This window comes from Microcebus murinus, chromosome 16, assembly GCF_040939455.1.
Source record: "Microcebus murinus isolate Inina chromosome 16, M.murinus_Inina_mat1.0, whole genome shotgun sequence".
NCBI classification, from domain to species: domain Eukaryota; kingdom Metazoa; phylum Chordata; class Mammalia; order Primates; family Cheirogaleidae; genus Microcebus; species Microcebus murinus.
In genome coordinates, this window is record NC_134119.1 from 4355446 (window position 1) to 4381356 (window position 25911).

The following is a 25911-nucleotide window of genomic DNA, read 5'->3' on the forward strand; positions in this document are numbered from 1 at the left end:
CCACATATGAAAAGTCTACTGAAGTGGATTAAATCCTCTAGAGCAGTACTTAATTTATATAATAGATGTGTTCCCCCCAAATTACATGTAAATCAAAGTTGGGGAGAATATACTTAAGGGTCCTGAGGAAACTTACCAAATAAGACATTCCTCTATGAACAGGACAGATGCCAGCCCACCCAGCTGGCACTAGCTTTCCCACTCACTGTATCAGGATTTTGCCAATAACATAGAACAGCTGATTCTTGGAATGCAAACTTTAAGTAGCAAATAATTTGTCCCCTTTATGATCTAATCTATAGCTATAGCCAACAAATGCTGCCCTATTGAGAACTGTGTCATTTCCTTCATTGGTATGCATTTGTAAAGTGTATCTTAGTATGTGCTATTAAAAAAGACAGTATGTTTTGGGAAGAGAAAACATAATTGAAGATAAATATCAACTATTTGAAATTGGAACAAATATGACGAACAAAAAGAATTTTAAGTGAAAAATAATCACCCTTTTAAATTCAGAAACCTCATTTCCTATTTAAAGATAGGTTTTTTACTTGTTTGCTGAAAATGCAGCATATACATCAATTTTCAAGTTGCCATACTATTTCATACAGCTCTTAAAAAATACTGCCAGATTCCTAATTCTGTTTCCTTATCCTTGCTGAATTTTAACTCAGTCCCCTACCAAATCATGACGTTGATTATTAAACCTTTTTCAAAATAAACTTTTGCTTCTGAAGTAAAAAAATCTTTTCATATTTTTTAAATAACAAAATTCTTTAAATAAGGTACCTAAGATACCTATTCTAGAGTCATAGAATTTCCACTATGCCACTTTATTATCAAATCTACCATATTTACTATAGCATATTTCCATAGAGTAATAATTTGTTTTATTTATAGTGATTGTCTAGTTTTTAAACTCATGATCTTATTTTGTACTGTTTTTATTGTTTACAAATATGCATTGAACTAAGAAAGTTGCACAGAGATGCTGTATTTCCAAATTTACCTGCATTGTGATTAGTATCATTTTATTCAGAACAAATAAGAAATTATAAACCACATATGAAAAGTCAACTGAAGTAGATTCAAAGCTCTGAAGCTGTGCTCAATTTATATAATAGACATGTTCCCCCAAAATTACATGTAAATCAAGGTTAGAGAGAATACATTTTAGGGTCCTGAGGAAACTTACCAAATAAGAGATACCTCCATGACCAGGAGAGATGCCAGCCCACCCAGCTGGCACTAGCTTTCCCACACACTCTACTAGGATTTTGCCAATAAGATAGTACAGCTGATTCTTTGGGAATGCAAACTTTAAGTAGCAAATAATTTGTCCCCTTTATGATCTAATCTATAGCTGTTGCTCATCATGATAAACAAATGCCGCCCTATTGAGAAAGGTGTCATTTCTTTTGTGGTATGCATTTTTAATGCGTATCTCAGTATGTACTATTAAAAAAGAAGACTGTATGTTATGGGATGAGAAAACATAATTGAAGATAAATATCAAGTATTTTAAATAGGAACAAATATGAAGAATAAAAAATTTTAAATGAAAAATAATCACCCTTTTAAATTCAAAACCTCATTTCCCATTTAAAGATAGGTTTTTATCTTATTTGTTGAAAATGCAGCATATACATCAATTTCAAGTTGCTATTTCATACAGCTCTGAAAAAATACTGTCAGATTCCTACTTCTCTTTACTTATCCTTGCAGAATTTTAACTCAGTCCCCAACCAAAATCATGACGTTGAATATTAAACCTTTTTAAAAATGAACACTTGCTTCTGAAGTAAAATAATCCTTTCATATTTTTTAAATAAGAAACTTTTTAAATAAGGTATCTAAGGTACCTTTCAAGAGTCACAGAATTTCCACTATGCCAGTATATTATCAAATCCACAATTTTTATTATAGCATATTTCAATAGAGTAATGATAATGTATTATTTCTAGTGATTGTATAGTTTTTAAACTAATGATCTTATTTTATACTGTTTTTATTGTTTACAAATATGCATTAAACTAAAAAAGATGCTTAGAGATGGTGTCTTTCCAAATTTAACTGCATTGTGATTAATATCACTTTATTCCAAACAAATAAGAAATTATACACCACATATTAAAAGTCAACTGATGTGGATTCAACCCTGTGTAGCAGCATTTAATTTATATAATAGACGTGTTCCCCCAAAATTAGATGTAAATCAAGGTTAGGGAGATTACATTTCAGGGTCCTGAGGAAACTTGTCAAATAAGAGATCCCTCCATGTCCAGGACAGGTGCCAGCCCACCCAGCTGGCACTAGCTTTCCCATAAACTGTATCAGGATTTTGCCAATAAGGTAGTACTGCTGATTTTTTGGGAATGCAAACTTTAAGTAGCACATAATTTGTCCCATTTAGGATCAAGTCTATAGCTATAGCTCATCATGATTAATAAGTGCTTCCCTATTGAAAAATGTGTAATTTCTTTTATTGGTAGGCATTTATAATGTTTATCTTAGTATGTACTACTAAATAAGAGGACAGTATGTTTTGGGAAGGGAAAACATAATTGAAGATAAACATCAACTATTTGAAATGGGAACAAATATGAAGAACAAAAAAAATTTTAAGTGAAAAATAATCAGCCTTTTAAATTCAGAAACCTCACTTCTTAAAGATAGGTTTTTTTTCTTATTTGTTGAAAATCCTGCATATACATCATTTTTCAACTTGCCATCCTTTTTCAATACAGCTCTCAAAAACTACTGCCAGATTCCTAATTCTCTTTACTTATTCTTGCTGAATTTTAACTCAGTCCCCCCAAAAATCATTTCATTGATTATTAAACTTTTTTCACAATGAACATTTGCTTCCGATGTGAAAAAATCCTTTTATACTATTTAAGTAATAAACTTTTTAAAATAAGGTACCTAAGGTACCTCTTGAAGTCACAGAATTTCCACTATGCCAGTTTATTATCAAATCTACCATATTTATTATAGCATATTTGCATAGAGTAATGATAATTTGTTTTATTTATAGTGATTGTATAGTTTTTAAACTCATGATCTTATTTTGTACTTTTTTAATTTTTTACCAATATGCATTCAACTAAAAAAGATGCACAGATATGGTGTCTTTCCAAATTTACCTGCATTGTGATTAGTATAATTTTATTCAAAACTAATAACAAATTAGAAACCACATATGAAAAGTCAACTGAAGTGGATTCAATCCTCTAAATCAGTACTTAATTTATATAATAGATGTGTTCCTCCAAAATTACATGTAAATCAAAGTTGGGGAAAATATAGTTAAGGGTCCTGAGGAAACTTACCAAATAAGAGATCCCTCCATGACCAGGACAGATGACAGCCCACCCAGCTGGTACTAGCTTTCGCACACACTGTATCAGGATTTTCCCTATAAGATAGTACAGCTGAATCTTTGAGAATACAAACATTAAGTAGCAAATAATTTGCTCCCTTTAGGATCTAATCTATTGCTATAGCTCATCATGATAAACAAATGTTGCCCCATTGAGAAATGTTTCATTTCTTTTATTGGTATGCATTTGTAATGTGTATCTTAGTATGTACTATTTAAAAAGTATGTTTTGGGAAGAGAAAACATAATTGAAAATAAATATCCACTATTTGAAATGGGAACAAATATGAAGAACAAAAAAACATTTTAAGTGAAAATTAATCAGTCTTTCAAATTCAGACACCTGACTTCTTAAAGATAGGTTTTTTTCTTATTTGTGGAAAATGCAGCATATACACCAATTTTCAAGTTGCCATATTATTTCATACAGCTCTTAAAAAATACTGACAGATTCCCAATACTATTAACTTATCCTTGCTGAATTTTAACTCAGTCCCCCACCAATTGCATGACGTTGATTAAACCTTTTTTGAAATGAACTTTTGCTTCTGAAGTAAAAAATCCTTTCATACTTTTTAAGTAATGAACTTTTTAAATAAGGCACCTAAGATATACCTATCCAAGAGTCATAGAATTTCCACTACGCCAGTTTATTATCAAATCCACCACTTTTATTATAGCATATTTCAACACAGTAATGATAATTTGTTTTATTTATAGTGATTGTATAGTTTTGAAACTCATATTATTTGGTATTTTTTTGTTTAGAAATATGCATTAAACTAAAAAAGATGCACAGAGATGGTGTCTTTCCACATTTACCTGCATTGTGATTACTATCATTTTATTCAAAACAAATAAGAAATTATAAACTACATATGAAAAGTCAACTGAAGTGGATTCAACGCTTTGAAGCAGTATTTAATTTATATAATAGACGTGTTCCCCCAAAATTAGATCTAAATCAAAGTTGGGGAGAATACATTTAAGGCTCCTGAGGAAACTTACCAAATAAGAGATCCCTCCATGACCAGGACAGCTTGCAGCCCACCCAGCTGGCACTAGCTTTCCCACACACTGTATCAGGATTTTGCCAATATGATAGTACAGCTGATTCTTTGGGAATGCAAACTTCAAGTAGCAAATGATATGTCCCCTTTAGGATCTAATCAATAGATATAGCTAATCATGACAAACAAATATTGCCCTTGAGAAATGTGTCATTTCTTTTATTAGTATTCATTTGTAATTTGTACCTTAGTATGTACTATTAAAAAAGACAGTATGTTTTGGGAGGAGAAAACATAATTGAAGATAAATATCAACTATTTGAAATGGGAACAAATATGAAGAACAAAAAAAATTTTAAGTGAAAAATAATCACCCTTTTAAATTCAGAAACATTACTTCCTATTTAAAGATAGGTTTTTTACTTGTTTACTGAAAATGCAGCACATACATCAATTTTCAACTTGCCATCCTATTTCATACAGCTCTTAAAAAACACTGCCAGATTCCTAATTCTCTTTACTTATCTCTGCTGAATTTTAACTCAGTCCCCCACCAAATGCATGATGTTGATTATTAAAGCTTTTTCAAAACGAACTTTTGCTTCTGACGTAAAAAATCTTTTCATATTTTTTAAATAAGAAACTTTTTAAAATAAGGTAACTAAGGTACCTCTAAGGGTCACAGAATTTCCACTAAGCCAGTTTATTATCAAATCCACCATTTTTATTATAGCATATTTCAATAGAGTAATGATAATTTGTTTTATTTATAGTGATTAGTTTGTAAACTCATGATTTTATTTTATACTGCTCTTATTATTTACAAATATGCATTCAACTAAAAAAGATGCACAGAGATGGTGACTTCCCAAATTTTCCTGCATTGTCATTAATATCATTTTACTCCGAACACATAAGAAATTATAAACCACATATGAAAAGTCAACTGAAGTGCATTCAACCCTATGAAGCAGCATTTAATTCATATAATAGATGTGTCCCCCCAAAATTAGATGTAAATCCAAGTTAGGGAGAACACAGTTCAGGGTCCTGGCTTAACCAAATAAGAGATCCCTCCATTACCAGGACAGATGCCAGTCTACCCAGCTGGCACTAGCTTTCCCACACAGTGTATCAGGATTTTGCCAATACGATAGTACAGCTGATTCTTTGAGAATGGAAACTTTGAGTAGCAAATAATTTGTCCCCTTAAGGATCTAATCTGTAGCTATAGCTCATCCAGATAAACAAATGCCGCCCTACTGAGAAGTATGCCATTTCTTTTATTGGTATACATTTGTAATGCATATCTTAGTATGTAGCTTTAAAAAAGGAGATAGTGTGTTTTGGGACAGAAAACATAATGGAAGATAAATATCAACTATTTGAAATGGGAACAAATATGAAGAACAAAAAAATTTTAAGTGAAAAATAATCAGCCTTTTAAATTCAGAAACCTCACTTCCCATTTAAAGATAAGTTTTTTTCTTATTTGTTGAAAATGCAGCATATACATCAATTTTCAAGTTGCCATCCTATTTCATACAGCTCTGAAAACATACTGCCAGATTCCTAATTCTCTTTACTTATCCTTGGTGAATTTAACTCAGTCCCCCACCAAATGCATGACGTTGATTATTAAATCTTTTTTAAAATGAAGTTTTGCTTCTGCAGTAAAAAAATCCTTTCATATTTCTTAAATAAGAAACTTTTTAAAATAAGGTACCTAAGGTACCTCTTCAAGACTCATAGAATTTCCACTAAGCCAGTTTATTATAAAATCTGCCATTTTTATAATAGCATATTTCAACAGAGAAATGACATTTTGTTTTATTTATAGTGTTTTTATAGTTTTTAAACCATGATCTTATATTGTACTGTTTTTATTGTTTACAAATATGCATCAAACTAAAAAAGATGCACAGAGATGGTGTCTTTCCAAATTTACCTGCATTGAGATTAGTATCATTTTATTTAAAACTAATAAGAAATTATGAACCACATATGAAAAGTCAACTGAACTGGATTCAATCTTCTAAAGCAGTACTTAATTTATATAATAGATGTGCTCCCCCAAAATTACATGTAAATCAAAGTTGGGGAGAATACACTTCAGGGTCCTGAAAAACTTACCAAATAAGAGACCCCTCCATGACCAGGACAGATGCCAGCCCACCCAGCTGGCACTAGCTTTCCCACTCACTGTATCAGGATTTGGCCAATAAGATAGTACAGCTGATTCTTTGGGAATGCAGACTTTAAGTAGCAAATAACTTGTCCCCTTTAGGATATAATCTATAGCTATAGCTCATCATGATAAACAATTGCTGCCCTATTGAGAAATGTGTTATTTCTTTGATTGCTACAAATTATTAATGTGTATCTTACTTAGTATGTACTATTAAAAAAGATAGCATGTTTTGGGAACAGAAAACATAATTTAAGATAAATATCAACTATTTGAAATGAGAACAAATATGAAGAACAAAAAAAATTTTAAGTGAAAAATAATCAGCCTTTAAAATTCAGAAACCTCACTTCTTATTTAAAGATACTTATTTTTCTTATTTGTTGAAAATGCAGCACATACATCAATTTCAAGTTGCCATCCTATTTTACATAGCTCTTAAAATATACTGCCAGATTCCTAATTCTCTTTACTTATCTCTGCTGAATTTTAACTCAGTCCTCCACTAAATCTTGACGTTGACTATAAAACCTTTTTGAAAATGAACTTTTGCTTCTGAAGTAAAAAAATCATTTCATATATTTTAAATAAGAAACTTTTTAAAATAAGGTACCTAAGATACCGCTTCAAGAGTCATAGAATTTCCACTAAGCCAGTTTATTATAAAAACCACCATTTTTATTATAGCATATTTCAATAGAGTAATGATAATTTGTTTTATTTATAGTGATTAATTTTAAACTGATGATCTCATTTTGTACTGTTTTTAGTGTTTACATATATGCACTAAACTAAAAAAGATGCAAAGAGATGGTGTCTTTCCAAATTTACCTGCATTGTGATTAATATCATTTTATTCCAAACAAATAAGAAATTATAAAGCACATGTGAAAAGGTAACTTTAGTGGATTCAACCCTTTGAAGCAGTATTTAATTTATATAATAGATGTGTTCCCCCAAAATTACATGTATCAAAGTTGGGGAGAACACACTTCAGGATCCTGAGGAAACTTACCAAATAAGAGATCCCTCCATGACCAGGACAGATGCTAGCCCATCCAGCTGACACTAGCTTTCCCACACACTGTATCAGGATTTTGCCAATAAAATAGAACAGGTGATTCTTTGGGATTGCAAACTTTGGGATTGCAAAAGTAGCAAAATTTGTCCCCTTTAGGTTCTAATCCATAGCTATAGCTCATCATGATAAACAAATGGTGCCCTAACAAGAAATGTGTGATTTCTTTTATTGGTATGCATTTATAATGTGTATCTTAGTATGTACTATTAAAAAAGAAGAAACTATCTTTTGGGAAGAGAAAACATAATTTAAGATAAATATCATCTATTTGAAATGGAAACAAATATGAAGAACAAAAATACATTTTAAGTGAAAATTAATCAGCCTTTTAAATTCAGAAACCTCACTTCTTATTTAAAGATAGGTTTTTTTCTTATTTGTTGAAAATGCTGCATATACATCAATTTTCAAGTTGCCATCCTATTTCATACAGCTCTCAAAAAATACTGCCAGATTGCAAATTCTCTTTACTTATCCTTGGTGAATTTAACTCAGTCCCCCACCAAATGCATGACGTTGATTATTAAACCTTTTTCAAAATGAACTTTTGCATCTGAAGTAAAAAAATCATTTCATATTTCTTAAATAAGAAACTTTTTAAAATAAGGTACCTAAGTTACCTCTTCAAGAGTCATAGAATTTCCTCTATGCCAGTGTATTTTCAAATCCACCATTTTTATTGTAGTATATTTCAACAGATATGATAATTTGTTTTATTTATAGTGATTGTTTAGGTTTTAAACTCATGATCTTATTTTGTACTGTTTTTATTGTTTACAAATATGCATCAAACTAAAAAAGATGCACAGAGATGGTGTCTTTCCAAATTCACCTGCATTGTGATTAGTATCATTTAAATCAAAAGAAATAAGAAATTATAAACCACATGTGAAAAGTCAATTGAAGTGGATTAAATCCTCTAAAACAGTACTTAATTCATATAATAGACGTATTCCCCCTAAATTACATGTAAATTAAAGTTGGGGAGAATAAATGTAAGGGTTCTGAGGAAACTTACCAAGTAAGAGATCCCTGCATGACCAGGAGAGATGCCGGCCCACCCAGCTGGCACTAGCTTACCCACACACTGTATGAGGAATTTTGACAATAAGATAGAACAGCTGATTCGTTGGGAAATCAAACTTTAAGTAGCAAAACTTTGTCCCCTTATGATCTAATCTATAGCTATAGCTCATCATGATAAACAAATGCTGCCCTATTGAGAACTGTGTCATTTCTTTTATTGGTATGCATTTGTAAAGTGTATCTTAGTATGTGCTATTAAAAAAGAAGACAGTATGTTTTGAGAAGGAAAAATATACTTGAGGATAAATAACTATTTGAAATGGGAACAAATATGAAGAACAAAAAAAATTTTAAGTGAAAAATAATCAGCCTTTTAAATTCAGAAACCTCACTTCTGATTGAAAGATAGGTTTTTACTCTTATTTGTTGAAAGTGCAGCATTTACAGCAATCTTCAAGTTGCCATCCTATTTCATAGAGCTCTTAAAAAATACTACCAGATTCCTAATTCTCTTTATTTATCCTTGCTGAATTTTAACTCAGTCCCCCACGAAATGTATGACGTTGATTATTAACCTTTTTCACAATGAACTTTTGCTTCTGAAGTAAGAAAATCCTTTCATATTTCTTAAATAAGAAACTTTCCAAAATAAGGTACCTAAGGTACCTCTTCAAGAGTCATAGAATTTCCACTAAGCCACTTTATTATCAAATCTACCACTTTTATTATAGCATATTTCAATAGAGTAATGATAATGTGTTTTATTTATAGTGATTAGTTTTTAAACTCCTGATCTTATTTTATACTGCTCTTATTGTTTACAAATATGCATTAAACTAAAAAAGATGCACAGAGATGGTGTCTTTCCAAATTTACCTGCATTGTGATTAATATTATTTTATTCCGAACAAATAAGAAATTATAAAGCACATATGAAAAGTCAACTTTAGTTGATTCAACCCTTTGAAGCAGTATTTAATTTATATAATAGACGTGTACCCCCAAAATCACATGTAAATCCAAGTTGTGGAGAACACAGTCCAGGGTCCTTAGGAAACGTAACCAAATAAGAGATTACTCCATGACCAGGACAGATGCCAGCCCAATGAGCTGACACTAGCTTTCCCACACACTGTATCAGGACTTTGCCAATGAGATAGTACAGCTGATTCTTTGGAAATGCAAACTTTAAGTAGCAAATAATTTGTCCTCTTAAGGATCTAATCTATAGCTATGACTGATCAAGATAAACAAATAATGCCCTATTGAGAAATGTGTCATTTCTTTTATTGGTATGCCTTTGGAATGCATATCTTAGTATGTAATATTAAAAAAGACTGTGTTTTGGGAAGAGAAAACATAATTGAAGATAAATATCAATTATTTGAAATGGGAACAAGTATGAAGAACAAAAAAAATTTTAAGTGAAAAATAAATATCCTTTTAAATTCAGAAACCTCTCTTCTTTTTTAAAGATAGGTTTTTTTCTTATTTGTTAAAAATGCTGCATATACATCAATTTTCAAGTTGCCATCCTATTTCATACAGCTGTCAAAATATACTGCCAGATTCCTAATTCTCTTTACTTATCCTTGGTGAATTTAACTCAGTCCCCCACCAAATGCATGACGTTGATTATTAAACCTTTTTTAAAATGAACTTTTGCTTCTGAAGTAAAAAAACCCTTTCATGTTTCTTAAATAAGAAAGTTTTTAAAATAAGGTACCTAAGTTACCTCTTCAACAATCATAGAATTTCTACTATGCCAGTTTATTATCAAATCTACCATTTTTATTTTAGTATATTCCAACAGAGTAATGATAATTTGTTGTATTTATAGTGATTGTATAGTTTTTAAACTCATGATCTTATATTGTACTGTTTTTTTGTTTACAAATATGCATCAAACTAAAAAAGATGCATAGAGATGGTGTCTTTCCAAATTTACCTGGATTGTGATTAGTATAATTTAATTCAAAACAAATAAGAAATTATAAACCACATATGAAAAGTCAAGTGAAGTGGATCCAATCCTCTAAAGCAGTACTCAAGTTATAAAATAGATGTGTTCCTCCAAAATTACATGTAAATCAAAGTTAGGAAGAATACAGTCCAGGGACCTCAGGAAACTTACCAAATAAGAGATCCCTCCATGACCAAGACAGATGCCAGCCCACTCAGCTGGCACTAGCTTACCCACACACTGTATGGGGATTTTGACAATAAGATAGAACAGCTGATTCGCTGGGAGTGCAAACTTTAAGCAGAAAATAATTTGTCCCCTTTATGATCTAATCTATAGCTATAGCTCATCATGATAAACAAATGCTGCCCTATTGAGAACTGTGTCATTTCTTTTATTGGTATGCATTTGTAATATGTATCTCAGTAGGTACTATTAAAAAAGACAGTATGTTTTGGGAAGGAAAAATATACTTGAGGATACATAACAACTATTTGAAATGGGAACAAATATGAAGAACAAAAAGAATTTTAAGTGAAAAATAATCAGCCTTTTAAATTCAGAAACCTCACTTCTGATTGAAAGATAGGTTTTTACTCTTATTTGTTGAAAGTGCAGCATTTACAGCAATCTTCAAGTTGCCATCCTATTTCATAGAGCTCTTAAAAAATACTACCAGATTCCTAATTCTCTTTATTTATCCTTGCTGAATTTTAACTCAGTCCCCCACGAAATGTATGACGTTGATTATTAACCTTTTTCACAATGAACTTTTGCTTCTGAAGTAAGAAAATCCTTTCATATTTCTTAAATAAGAAACTTTCCAAAATAAGGTACCTAAGGTACCTCTTCAAGAGTCATAGAATTTCCACTAAGCCACTTTATTATCAAATCTACCACTTTTATTATAGCATATTTCAATAGAGTAATGATAATGTGTTTTATTTATAGTGATTAGTTTTTAAACTCCTGATCTTATTTTATACTGCTCTTATTGTTTACAAATATGCATTAAACTAAAAAAGATGCACAGAGATGGTGTCTTTCCAAATTTACCTGCATTGTGATTAATATTATTTTATTCCGAACAAATAAGAAATTATAAAGCACATATGAAAAGTCAACTTTAGTTGATTCAACCCTTTGAAGCAGTATTTAATTTATATAATAGACGTGTACCCCCAAAATCACATGTAAATCCAAGTTGTGGAGAACACAGTCCAGGGTCCTTAGGAAACGTAACCAAATAAGAGATCCCTCCATGACCAGGACATAATTGAAGATAAATATCAACTATTTGAAATGGGAACAAATATGAAGAACAAAAAAAAATTTTAAGTGAAAAATAAATATCCTTTTAAATTCAGAAACCTCTCTTCTTTTTTAAAGATAGGTTTTTTTCTTATTTGTTGAAAATGCTGCATATACTTCAATTTTCAAGTTGCAATCCTATTTCATACAGCTGTCAAAAAATACTGCCAGATTCCTAATTCTCTTTACTTATCCTTGGTGAATTTAACTCAGTCCCCCACCAAATGCATGACGTTGATTATTAAACCTTTTTCAAAATGAACTTTTGCTTCTGAAGTAAAAAAATCCTTTCATATTTCTTAAATAAGAAACTTTTTAAAATAAGGTACCTAAGTTACCTCTTCAACAATCATAGAATTTCCTCTATGCCAGTTTATTATCAAATCTACCATTTTTATTGTAGTATATTTCAACAGATATGATAATTTGTTGTATTTATTGTGATTATATAGTTTTTAAACTCATGATCTTATTTTGTACTGTTTTTATTGTTTACAAATATGCTTTAAACTAAAACAGATACACAGAGATGGTGTCTTTCCAAATTTACCTGCATTGTGATTAGTATCATTTAATTCAAAACAAATAAGAAATTATAAACCACATATGAAAAGTGAAATGAAGTGGATTCAATCCTCTAAAGCAATACTAAATTTATATAATAGATGTGATCCCCCAAAATTACAAAGTTGGGGAGAATACAGTTCAGGGTCCTGAGGAAACTTACCAAATAAGAAATCCCTCCATGACCAGGACAGATGCCAGCCCACCCAGCTGGCACTAGCTTTCCCACACACTGTATGAGGATTTGGCCAATAAGATAGGACAGCTGATTCTTTGGGAATGCAAACCTTAAGCAGCAAATAATTTGTCCCCTTTATGATCTAATCTATAGCTATAGCTCATCATGATAAACAAATGCTGCCCTATTGAGAACTGTGTCATTTCTTTTATTGGTATGCATTTGTAATGCATATCTTAGTATGTAATATTAAAAAAGAAGACAGTATGTTTTTGGAAGAGAAAACATAATTGAAGATAAATATCAACTATTTGATATGGGAACAATATGAAGAACAAAAAAAATTTTAGGTGAAAAATAATCAGCCTTTTAAATTCAGAAACCTCACTTCCCATTTAAAGATAGGTTTTTCTCTTATCTGTTGAAAATGCTGCATATACATCAATTTTCAAGTTGGCATCCGATTTCATACAGCTCTTAAAAAGTCTGCCAGTTTCCTAATTCTCTTTACTTATCCTAGCTGAACTATAACTCAGTTCCCCACCAAATGCATGGTGTTGATTAATAAACCTTTTTCAAAATGAACTTTTGCTTCTGAGTAAAAAAATCTTGTTAGATTTTTTAAATAAGAAAATTCTTTATATAGGTATCTAGTGGACCTCTTCAAGAATCACAGAACTTCCACTATGGAAGTTTATTATCGAATCCACCACTTTTATTTATCATATTTCAATAGAGTAATAATAATTTGTTTTATTTATAGTGATTATATAGTTTTAAACTCATGATCTTATTTTGTTTGATCTTTTTATTTATGTTATTTTGATCTTTTTATTGTTTACAAATATGCATTCAACTACAAAAGATGCGCAGACATGGTGTCTTTCAAAATTTACCTGCATTGTGATTAGTATCATTTAACTCAAAACAAATAAGAAATTATAAACCACATATGAAAACCCAACTGAAGTGCATTCAATCCTGTGAAGCAGTACTTACTTTATATAATAGACGTGTTCTCCCAAAATTACATGTAAATCAAAGTTGGGGAGAATATACTTCATGGTCCTGAGGAAACTCACCAAATAAGAGATCCCTTCATGACCAGGACAGATGCCAGCCCACCTAGCTGGCACTAGCTTTCCCACTGACTGTATGAGGATTTTGCCAATAAGATAGTACAGCTGATTCTTTGGGAATGCAAACTTTAAGCAGCAAATAATTTGTCCCCTATGATCTAATCTATAGCTATAGCTCATCATGATAAACAAATGCTGCCCTATTGAGAAATTTGTCATTTCTTTTATTGGCATGCATTTGTAACGTGTATCTTAGTATGTACTATTAAAAAAGAAGACAGGCTGGGCGCGGTGGCTCACACCTGTAATCCTAGCTCTTGGGAGGCCGAGGCGGGCGGATTGCTCAAGGTCAGGAGTTCGAAACCAGCCTGAGTAAGAGCAAGACCCCGTCTCTACTATAAATAGAAAGAAATTAATTAGCCAACTGATATATATATACATAAAAAAAATTAGCCGGGCATGGTGGTGCATGCCTGTAGTCCCAGCTACTTGGGAGGCTGAGGCAGGAGGATCGCTTGAGCCCAGGAGTTTGAGGTTGCTGTGAGCTAGGCTGACGCCACGGCACTCACTCTAGCCTGGGCAACAAAGGGAGACTCTGTCTCAAAAAAAAAAAAAAAGAAGACAGTATATTTTGGGAAGAGAAACATAATTGAAGATAAATATCAACTATTTGTAATGGGAACAAATATGAAGAACAAAAAAAATTTTAAGTGAAAAATTATCACCCTTCTAAATTCAGAAACCTTACTTCCCATTTAAAGATAGGTTTTTCTCTTATTTGTAGTAAATGCAGCATATACATCAATTTTCAAGTAGTCATCCTATTTCATACAGCTCTCAAAAAATACTGCCAGATTCCTAATTCTCTTTACTTATCCTTGGTGAATTTTAACTCAGTCCCCTACCAAATGTATGACGTTGATTATTAAACCTTTTTTAAAATGAACTTTTGCTTCTGAAGTAAAACATCCTTTCATATTTCTTAAATAAGAAACTTTTAAAAATAAGGTACCTAAGTTACCTCTTCAAGAGTCTTAGAATTTCCACTATGCCAGTGTATTATGAAATTCACCATTTTTATTATAGTATATTACAACAGAAATGATAATTTGTTTTATTTATAGTGATCGTATAGGTTTTAAACTCATCTTATTTTGTACTGTTTTGATTGTTTACAAATATGTATCAAACTAAAAAAGATTCACAGAGATGTGTCTTTCCAAATTCACCTGAATTGTGATTGGTATCATTTAATTCAAAACAAATAAATTATAAACCACATATGAAAAGTCAACTGATGTGGATTCAATCCTCTAAAGCAGTACTTAATTTATATAATAGACGTGTTCCCCCAAAATTAGATGTAAATCAAGGTTAGGATGATTACACTTCAGGGTCCTGAGAAAACTTACCAAATAAGAGATCCCTCCTTGACCAAGACAGACGCCAGCCCACCCAGCTGGCACTAGCTTTCTCACACACTGTATTAGCACTAGGTTTCCCACACACTGTATTCCCACACACTTATTTGCCAATAAGATAGTACAGCTGATTTTTTGGGAATGGAATCTTTAAGTAGCAAATAATTTGTCCCCTTAAGGATCTAATCTATAGTTATAGTTCATCAAAATAAACAAATGCAGCCCTATTGAGAAATGTGTCATTTCTTTTATTGGTATGCATTTGTAATGCGTATCTTAGTAAGTACCTTTAAAAAAGAAGACAGTGTGTTTTGGGAAGAGAAAACATAATTGAAGATAAATATCAACTATTTGAAATGGGAACAAATATGAAGAACAAAAAATGTTAAGTGAAAAATAATCAGCCTTTTAAATTCAGAAACCTCACTTCCCATTTAAAGATGTTTTCCTTATTTGTTGAAAATGCAGCATATACATCAAGTTACCATCCTATTTCATACAGCTCTCAAAAATTACTGCCAGATTCCTAATTCTCTTTACTTATCCTTGCTGAATTGTAACTCAGTCCCCCACCAAATGCATGACGTTGATTATTAAATCTTTTTTAAAATGAAGTTTTGCTTCTGCAGTAAAAAAATCCTTTCATATTTCTTAAATAAGAAACTTTTTAAAATAAGGTACCTAAGGTACCTCTTCAAGAGTCATAGAATTTCTACTATGCCAGTTTATTATCAAATCTACCATTTTTATTGTAGCATATTTCATCAGAGTAATGATATTTTGTTTTATTTATAGTGATTGTGTAGGTTTTAAACTCATGATCTTATTTTGTACTATCTTTATGGTTTACAAACATGCATCAAACTAAAAAAGATGTACAGAGATGGTGTCTTTCCAAATTCACCTGCATTGTGATTAGTATCATTTAATTCAAAACAAATAAGAAATTATAAACCACATGTGAAAAGTTAACTGAAGTAGATTCAATCCTCTAAGCAGTACTCAATTTATATAATAGACGTGTTTCCCCAAAATTACATGTAAATCAAAGTTGGGGAGAATATAGTTTAGGGTCCTGAGGAAACATACCAAATAACAGATCCCTCTATGACCAGGACAGATGCCAGCCCACCCAGCTGGCACTAGCTTTCCCCCACACTGTATCGGGATTTTGCCAATAAGATAGTACAGCTGATTCTTTAGGAATGCAAACTTTAAGTAGCAAATAATTTGTCCCCTTAGGATCTAACCAAAACTATAGCTCATCATGATAAACAAATGCTGCCCTACTGAGAAATTTGTCATTTCTTTCATTGGTATGCATGTTTAATGCATATCTTATTATGTACCTTAAAAAAGAAGGCAGTATGTTTTTGGAAGAGAAAACATAATTGAAGATAAATATCAACTATTTAAAATGGGAACACATATGAAGAACAATAAAATTTTAAGTGAAAATTAATCAGCCTTTTAATTTCAGAAACCTCACTTCTCATTTAAAGAGAAGTTTTTTTCTTATTTGTTGAAAATGCTGCATATACATCAATTTTCAAGTTACCATCCTATTTCATACAGCTGCTTAAAAATACTGCCAGATTGCTAATTCTCTGTACTTATCCTTGGTGAATTTAACTCAGTCCCCCACCAAATGCATGACGTTGATTATTAAACCTTTTTTAAAATGAACTTTTGCTTCCCAAGTAAAAAAATCCTTTCATATTTCTTAAATAAGAAACATCTTAAAATAAGGTACCTAAGGTACCTCTTCAGGAGGCATAGAATTTCCTCTATGCCAGTTTATTATCAAATCTACCATTTTTATTATAGCATATTTCAACAGAGTAATGATAATTTGTTTTATTTATAGTGATTGGATAGTTTTTAAACTCATGATCTTATATTGTATTGTTTTTCTTGTTTACAAATATGCATTCAACTAAAAAAGATGCACAGAGATGGTGTCTTTGCAAATTTGCCTGCATTGTGATTAGTATCATTTTATTTAAAACAAAAAAGAAATTATAAATCACATATGAAAAGTCAACTGAAGTGGATTCAATCCTTTAAGCAGTACTTAATTCATATAATAGATGTGTTCCTCCAAAATTAGATGTAAATCAAAGTTGGGGAGAATACACTTAAGGGTCCTGAGGAAGGTTGCCAAATAAGAGATCTCTCCATGACCAGGACAGATGCCAGCCCACCCAGCTGGCACTAGCTTTCCCACACACTGTATCAGGATTTTGCCAATAAGATAGAATAGCTGATTGTTTCGGAATGCAAACTTCAAGTAGCAAATAATTTGTCCCGTTTATGATCTAATCTATAGCTGTAGCTCAACATGATAAACAAATGCTGCCCAATTTAGAAATGTGTCATTTCTTTTATTGGTATGCATTTGTAATGTGTATCATTGTATGTACTATTAAAAAAGAAGACAGGATGTTTTGTAAAGGGAAAACATAATTGAAGATAAATATCTACTATTTCAAATGGGAATAAATATGAAGAACAGAAAAAATTTTAAGTAAAAAATAATCAGCCTTTTAAATTCAGAAACCTCACTTCCCTTTTAAAAAATAGTTTTTTTTCTTATTTATGGTAAATCCAGCATATACATCAATTTTGAAGTTGCCATCCTATTTCATACAGATCTTAAAGAATATTGGAGATTTCCAATTCTCTTTACTTATCTTTGCTGAATTTTAACTCAGACCCCACCAAATTCATGATGTTCATTACGAAATGTTTTTAAAAATGAACTTTTGCTTTTTAAGAAAAAAAATCTTTTCATATTTTTTAAATAAATTTTTAAAAATAAAAACTCTACTTATGAGAATTAACAATTTAAGAATTCTCATCTTTGATTTGTAATTGTGCCTTTGTAGAACTGTGGGGGTATACTACCGTAACCCACAGTCATCTTTCCAGGGAAATGCAGAAAAATTCCAACAGATGCTAAAAATAAATAGCACACCCAAATGGTGTGCTTGCCAGTCACACTCATCTCTTGCCCTGATGAACTTCAGACGTTGACATCTGTCCGTACAAAGAGTGTGGGACTGTATGGAGAAATCCTTGGTCTAAGGAACGAACACACTCTCTCATAAATCTTAGTGTTGCAAATATACAGCCTTCCTTTCTTTAAAAACCCTGCCTTTATGTGAAGGCTGATTTAGTGCACTGTAAGAATAAGGAAACAGCAAAGCCTCTGTAGAGATTGGAAAAGTCAGATACACCTCCTCCCCATCAAAAAAAATAAAATACGTTTAGCCATAATGCATTGGTAATGAGAACAATACAATTCTGGACTGTCTCTGGCAACAAACATTTAAAATGTCCAGAAGAGACCTTGAAAATAACAGCCTGGCAACTTGGCTTCCATGTGAGGCTCTGGGAGCGTGTATGATGAAGTCAGACCACAAGCCTAACTCACTGGGCTCAGAAGGCTCAGGACTTCACTAATAGACAATTAAGTTTAAGAAATCGGAGTGCTTGGAAGAGTAATAAGCCTGTGGATAAAAGAGAATCAGAGAATGTCAGCTCTACATTTTTAAAACCTGTGGTAATTTTAAAATAATGCTTACTTACTTTTTCTGATCATGAAATTAATAAATGTTCAAGATACTTTTTAAACTGTACAAAAAATATAGAAATAAAAAATCTGAGGATCACACCACCCTGATATTAATGTTGGTTTCACTACTTTTTCCTTTTCTCACAACTAATATATACATGCTTAAAACAAACAAACAAACAAACAAACAAAACAAAGTAGGGAACATTATGTAATTGCCTGTCTTCTGTCAGTACTGTACTAAGCACCTCTACTGAGTTCATCTTTCTCAGTCCCACAACAACCCTTCAGGGGCTGCCCCCTATTTTTTGAATATGGGCACTGAGAGCCAGCTGGGCTGAGACTCTCTCAAGGCTACCTCAAAGAGTGACCATCCCAGATGCCCATCAGATCACCTGGCCCTCCCCAAGTGGTGTGGTTTGGGAGGCTGACATTTACATCTCATGATTTTTTTTAACAGTTCCTATTTTGAATTAAAAAGACAAAAAACTTGGGGGATTATTTTGTGGTAAGAGGGGAAGTAGATTAGAGACACAGAACAAAGGAGAGGCCAGACACTTCCCTGGGTAAAAGAATGAATGGCAGGAGGGCTTCCTCCTCAGGGGACACCTTACTTAGCATTTTCTGGGAAGAATGAAGAGTGGCATCTCTAGGGTACTCAGGTTTGAGTAGGAGAACCACAAATAAATACGGACAGACTGTGGGACACCTCTGAGTGAGCAGGGCCATCAGATGACTTGACTCTAGTAGGCCCAAGAGATGCAGTGACTTTGCTCAGGCCTCACCTACAAAGGGGTTGCTTCCCTCTGATCCACCCAGGGAGCTGGGAGACACTTTTACTATTCCCAGAAGACACCAATTTGAAAGTCCTCCTTCAGGTTCGGGAAAGCAAGCTTCTGGACACCATTCCCAACTACATCCCAGCTCCTCGTTCAGCACCTGGCATTTTGTAGTAATAAATACACAATTACAATTAGCTGAATGAGTCAATAATAAGTGGATGGAATGAATGAATGAGACAAACAAAGTATGTGCTATGTACAATTCTGGAAGGTACACTTCATGAAAAATATAATGGTGCTGGACAAAGGAGAAAAAGGGGCAAGTGAAATCCACAGGGGAGGAGGTGGCCATAGGCACCAAGAATGAAAAGCCTGGACTGTGGACTCAAGGATCTAACTCCCATTTCCAAAAGCTGGTGAGGAGGAGAAAGTGGCTCTCTGATCACAGAATGTGAAGACCCCCTTTTTCAACCCTCAGAGGCTAAGTATAAGAAAAGCAAAGGGCCTGCCAAGTTCACACAGTGTATACATAGCCAGTTCCTAGAACTTGCTGCCTGAGGAGGAAGTAGGAAAGACTGGAAACCACCTCAGATAGCAGAACCTAAGTAATTATGACCACCTATGATCCTTCTTTGGAAAGCTATTCAAATATGCTTCTTCCACCTAAGTCATTTTATTATGTTACCCCTCCATCCTATATACTTCCTTTTGGGTATATAATTTCCATGTTTTCAAACTGTTCAGTAAGGAGTAACATCTATTCTAAAAGTGCCTGCCCTCTAAGCCCCCAAGCCTTTTCATTTTTAGGGTTTGGTCAGCAATCCAACCACATCCAATGTGCCTTAGGGATCCCTAACTTTGAGTGCTGGCAGTGATGCTTCTGCATGGGGACAGGAAACCCCCAGGTAGGTGTGGCCATGGCACCTGGTTCAGTGAGCTACCAGCTAAGAGGTTGTTTTTAAATACTAATTGTTTTTTAGTGACAAAAGTAATACATGCACATGATTATATATATATTTATTATTAAATATATATATACATATATATACATACACACACACACACACACACACACATATATATATATATATACACACACATACACATATATTCATACCAGAAGAAAAGGGTCTGCAATAGAAAGGAAGTTTCTCTTCTATCACAGATTTTTTTTCTTGGGAGTTATCAACTGTAAACAGTTTCTTATGTATCTTTTTGCAAATTTTTTAAGCACACATAAGCATAAATGTAAGTTATCTTTCTTTCTTTCTTTTTTTTTTAAAAAAAAAAACAGAGCAGAAATCACATTATCTACACTATTTTGCATCTAGCTTCCTTCCCTTAGCAATGTGTCTGGGAGTTCATTCTACTGTAGCCCTTATAGACGGGCTTCAATCTTTAACAGTTACAGAGTACCAGAGATCCTACACGGTTTATTTAACCAGTTCCCAATAAAGGATATTTAAGTTGTGCCCAGTTTGTTATTATCATCTGGTTAATGTTTTTGTAGGCAAAAACATGGTAATGTTTTGTAGAATTTGTAGGCAGATCTTAAACTACTAGTTAGGATCCCACTGGTTTTGAAGACAGTGATCCTAATCCCACCTTACTGTTCATACTTCTAAATTAAAACAAACTAAAACAACACCCTCATTACTCTATTTAAAAAGTCTACACTCGGGAGAAATATTTTTACCCCTTCATTGCTGAAATAAATAGACCTGAACATTAATAGCAGCAGTTTGATCTCATTTTTCTTCAACCCTTTTATTAGGGCTACTAAAATAAAGTGCTTTGAATATATACTCTCTCCACCTTCTGGGCAAGATGCTATGAAGTAATGAAAAGACCAAAAGCATGCTGCTAAGCAGGGGTGAGTGTCAGAGTATCAGTTCATCCCACACGGGAGAGCCCGGGAAGACTCTCCCCCAGCCGCATGGTTCTAGTCTTTTAGCAGACATCCTGGCCTTCTACGTTCCACCTGAACAGCTGCACCACTCATCTCTCAGAAACCAGAAAGCTAAGACATTATCCTAAAAAAATCTGGCTTACTTCAGGTTCAAGAAAATGTTCACCCTTTACTGCTTCCAAAGTTAGGTTACTTTCTGGAGAGTAGTAAACAATGTTCTTAACCCTTTTTCTAAATCATCAATTCACATGGTGTGAAAGCATATTAAATAAATTTGAAGTACTAAACTGCTAAACACAATTATAAAGTAATCAAAACAAATTAAAATATGTATAAGCTCTGTGGCATTTTATATATGAGCAAAGACTTTAGGAAAAGCAGGTATTTTATAAACTGAAATTATTTAACATACAAAAAAATATTCAAAACACAATACCTCATCCAGCTCCTGAAGAGATATGTGGTTCCCATCAGTCCCATCCAGTTAGGGATAGCAAAAGGAAAGATGCATGGGACAGACAGACAGATAAGGCATGGTCAGTTGAGAAAACATTGAGATTTTAAGCAACTCTAAATTGACTAAATAAAGATCCACTAACCAAGGCATTTAAAAATATTCCTCTTCTGATTCTTCCTTGTTTTAAAAAAAAATAAGCTACATCAATATATGCTATTTTTATTTACTATGGTTATTGTTTTGGTGAATGAAATGGGAAACAAGCAGTAAATACTTGTAAAATTTAAAATACATCAGAAACATAAAACACATTTTAGTTTCACTAAAATATACTGTTAATCTATTTCACAAATATCAAATATCTTGTATAATACCACATTCTAAATTTCCCTTAGGAAGATAAAATAAGAGCAAAGATAAAATGTAATTTTACCATGTCAAATAAATGTATATTTTAATATGTAAATCATAGCTGCAAATGCAACAAAATAAAAAAATGAACAAACCACAAAAATTGTCTATGGCCATATTCAGATAATATGTGATTGACCACATATGTAAGGTCTCTGCAAATTAAATCCCGCAGCCACGGCTTTATCCCTGGTAAGAGAGCTGAGAAACCACTCTTTCCCGGAGAGAGACACAGGTGGTAAAATAAAAGAAAAACTCTACCATGTGCCTGGTATGTATTATTATTAGTACAGAAAGAGCACATAAAGCTATTATAAAAGCAAGCAAACAAGACAAAACAAAAGGTAATAAGAGATTTTTTAAAAGGGAGTTGGAAGGGAGAAGCACGGCACCAGAGGGTTAAGTTTCAATTTAAAGCTAAAGATTCTTTTCTAGATCAACGTGGAATTCTATCTTCTGAACAGACATTTACTAATGACAGATAATCTAAGCAACTAGCAACTAGATCTTTTTTTTTTCCAGTATTGATTACTGAAATAATTAGTGGTGAATTTCAATAATCAACTGTGGTGATTTTTTTATGTTTAACAGTAAATTTAGAAAATAAAAAACATCTTTCCTATTTTAAAAATTAATAGTGCAAATGAAGCTGGTCTATCAGGGCCAAAATATTACTAAGCAATGATAGCAATAAAAATGTAATCAAACAACATTTCTGCATGTAAAAATCCAATTAGATGACATTATAGAAAGCTGAAAATCCTCTTTATTCCTTCTACAGTTTGCTAAAAGCAAAAAGGAACTATATTTATATACACATCCTACCATAATAAGTAGTGCTACTAGGTATTAACAGAGAAGATAGTGTCAAAGGGAAACCTGATCCAATTACCTTTTACATTAAAAAGAAACAAGTCCTTATTTTTTAAAAGCTTACATTTTCAGTAAGAGAACACTGAAATCTTTTATTAATAAAACACAATGTAAGGCAAAGCCTCTAACTTCATATCTCAATCTTCCTATTCTGCAGTGGCTCCTTGGCATTTAATCTTTGAACAAGTATTACTGCAAACCTTCGGTTAAAAATCTCTGCTACACATGAGCTTATCGTTTTGGATTATTAACCGAGCACACACACCCGGATCTTTTTATTTCTATAATTATTAGTCGATAAGAGGTGAAATCAGAATCATGGGATTCTAGAGCTAGAAGTAACTCTTTTTCTTTTCTATACTAAGCTTCAAAATGTATAAATGCATTGCCAGAAGTCACAGAGCTAATGTTAGGATGGGGACAGATCCAGGTGTTCAGGCCTCTTTCCACCCCACCTTCCAGCCTCTTTAATTTTATTAACAACTCAAGGAATTATTTGTGATAGGCAGCTACTATCGCCAACATCAGGAATTAAATTCAAGTCATCTTCTCAAAGAAACCCCCTCCTCCCATTTTGCTATTTAAAAATAGGCTTTCAAAACTCTCTCTGCCACCAAATTACCAGGAAATATCGTCAAGAACTGAATTAAAACATTTAGAATTACCATCAGGAAAGACCAAAACACAGCCAAATGAAAACATGTTACTACACATCATCACCTTCTAAATCTTTATAATGTCTAAATCTAGGTTTTTGACCTGCCAATGGCATGCAATCAAGCAAATATTGAAAACTCCAAGTAGCATGTAGAATTTATAGTCTAAAGAACTTTCTACATAAAACTGAAAAATAAGTGGAAACCCATCTGTGTTTACTCAGGAAGTCTGGAAAAGTTGAGCAAAACGAGTTGGAAATACAGGTCTATGCTATAGTGATATTTACTTTATTTCCGTTACTGCCAAAATAAAAGTTTGCTTCACTTTTACCCAACAAAGTACCCTTATTCTCAAGTAAGCCTCACTGCTCAAATGGAATCTTTAAAAGCAGAAAAGCAAATAGATCTAAAGAGAAATATACAATGATTTCATACTTGGATTCTAAAGACAGAGAACTAATTTTCCAACAGATTCAGCCTGGACTCAAACTGAGAACCTTCAATATGCAAGTTAAAATGGACTACGTGAGGTTGTAAAGTGAGTTAAAGAAAGATGCTAGCCTATTGCAAGAAAAAAATGTTGTTTTAAACAATAAGTCTTTCCATTTCCCAGGATCTGCAGTACAAGTCCTGGAAAATGTAGCCAGCACCAGAGTGGCCTAGGAGGTGAGCACAGGCCTCTGAAGACAGGTTTGCCAGTGTTCCAAGGGCAGCAGCACCCCCAGCCACCCACCGACCCATTATGTGAGTGACACTGGGCCAGTTTCCCAACTCCTTTAACCATTTCCTTATCTGTATCATGAGAAAAATAATAGCACCTATTATATAGGGCACTGTGAGGATGACCTTACTCATGCAAAAGGGCTTAGCCCAGAACCAGGCACTTACTTGGTAAGCTCTCAATAAATCTCAGCTAATATTGTAGTCAAGACTGAATAAGGTTTCTTATAACCATAGTTAGTTAATCTTTAATTTCTTTATTTTTTCTAAAGCATATGTTTTATTAAAAATAATGTGCTAGCTTCAAGCTAATCTAATAGTTAATCTTTAATTTCTTTTTTCTAAAGCATATGTTTTATTAAAAATAATGTGCTAGTTTCAAGCTAATCTAAGACCAATTAACTCTAGCTTCCAATTATAGATTAAGCATTATTTTAAAGCAGAGTATAGATTAGGCAGTAAACACTAACAAAGTAGCTGCAACCCCTATATTAGATTCATTCTAGGAGTTCAAAACAAATCATACAAATCCACAAAAGAATTTCATAAGATCAGAACAGAACTCAACATTTACTTTCACTCATTAAGACTTTACAGATTTTTTGAATGATTTCTTTTAACTTCATAAATCCATTCAGCTTCCTAGAGCCAAGCTGCTTTTAATTGCTTGAATGAGGTGCTGTCTTAAAATCTGTTCTTGACCAACAGAATGTCAAAGTCACTTTTTGCACAATATTGGGCTACTTCTAAGGGTTTTTGTCAGTGACCTTGGGCTGAGGGCCACAACACTGTTGTTGATTATGGAGTTCTTTTCAAATTAAAGCTAAGGTCAGGGGAAACAATGTTGTAAAACAGAACTTGAGAGAACACTGTTGAATTGATGGGGTCACTAGAAATCGCCTAACTCAAACCCCTCAGTTTACAAATCAGGCAAAAGATGCCCAGGAACATTTAAAACGTGCCTAAAAACGTACTCTGAGTCAGGAGCAGAATGGGACTTAACCCTATATTTCCAGACTTACAGTCCACTGCTCTTTCCTTTATTTCATGCTACCCTGAGGCATAAACGTGATGGGGTACCAAAACTGAGGTCAAAATGTAACAAAGGGAATTTATAAGAAATGCCAACAACTGCATTTTGCTGAAAGTGTAAAATCAAACCCCAGTCTGTTTTTAACAATTAGTTTTACTAATAATAACACAACCAAGAATACAAGTAAATATAATTTTGTTCAGTTCTGGGTGTTTAACTTTAGAAAGGATATAGAAAAACTAAGCATCATTCATAGGAGAGAAACCTAACTGTGCAGTCTGAGCCCCGAC

General features: G+C 32.8%; 1 protein-coding gene across 6 annotated transcripts in view; it reads right to left on the reverse strand.

Moving 5' to 3' along the window:
- STX16 (syntaxin 16) overlaps positions 1-25911 on the reverse strand; it is a 56393-nt gene that overhangs the window by 25818 nt on the left and 4664 nt on the right. For 2 of the 6 annotated variants that reach the window (XM_076010843.1, XM_076010842.1), the window contains exon 1: positions 1-3426. This exon is cut by the window's left edge. The exons of 2 other annotated variants lie outside the window; for them this stretch is intronic. Coding sequence is in view for 1 of the 4 variants with exons in the window: in XM_076010840.1 (XP_075866955.1) it covers positions 3333-3458 (126 nt within the window). In the remaining 3 variants the exon portion in view is untranslated. Of the gene's footprint in view, position 25911 lies in introns of those variants that run through there. 2 more of the 6 variants (XM_076010841.1, XM_076010840.1) reach the window with 2 other exon arrangements.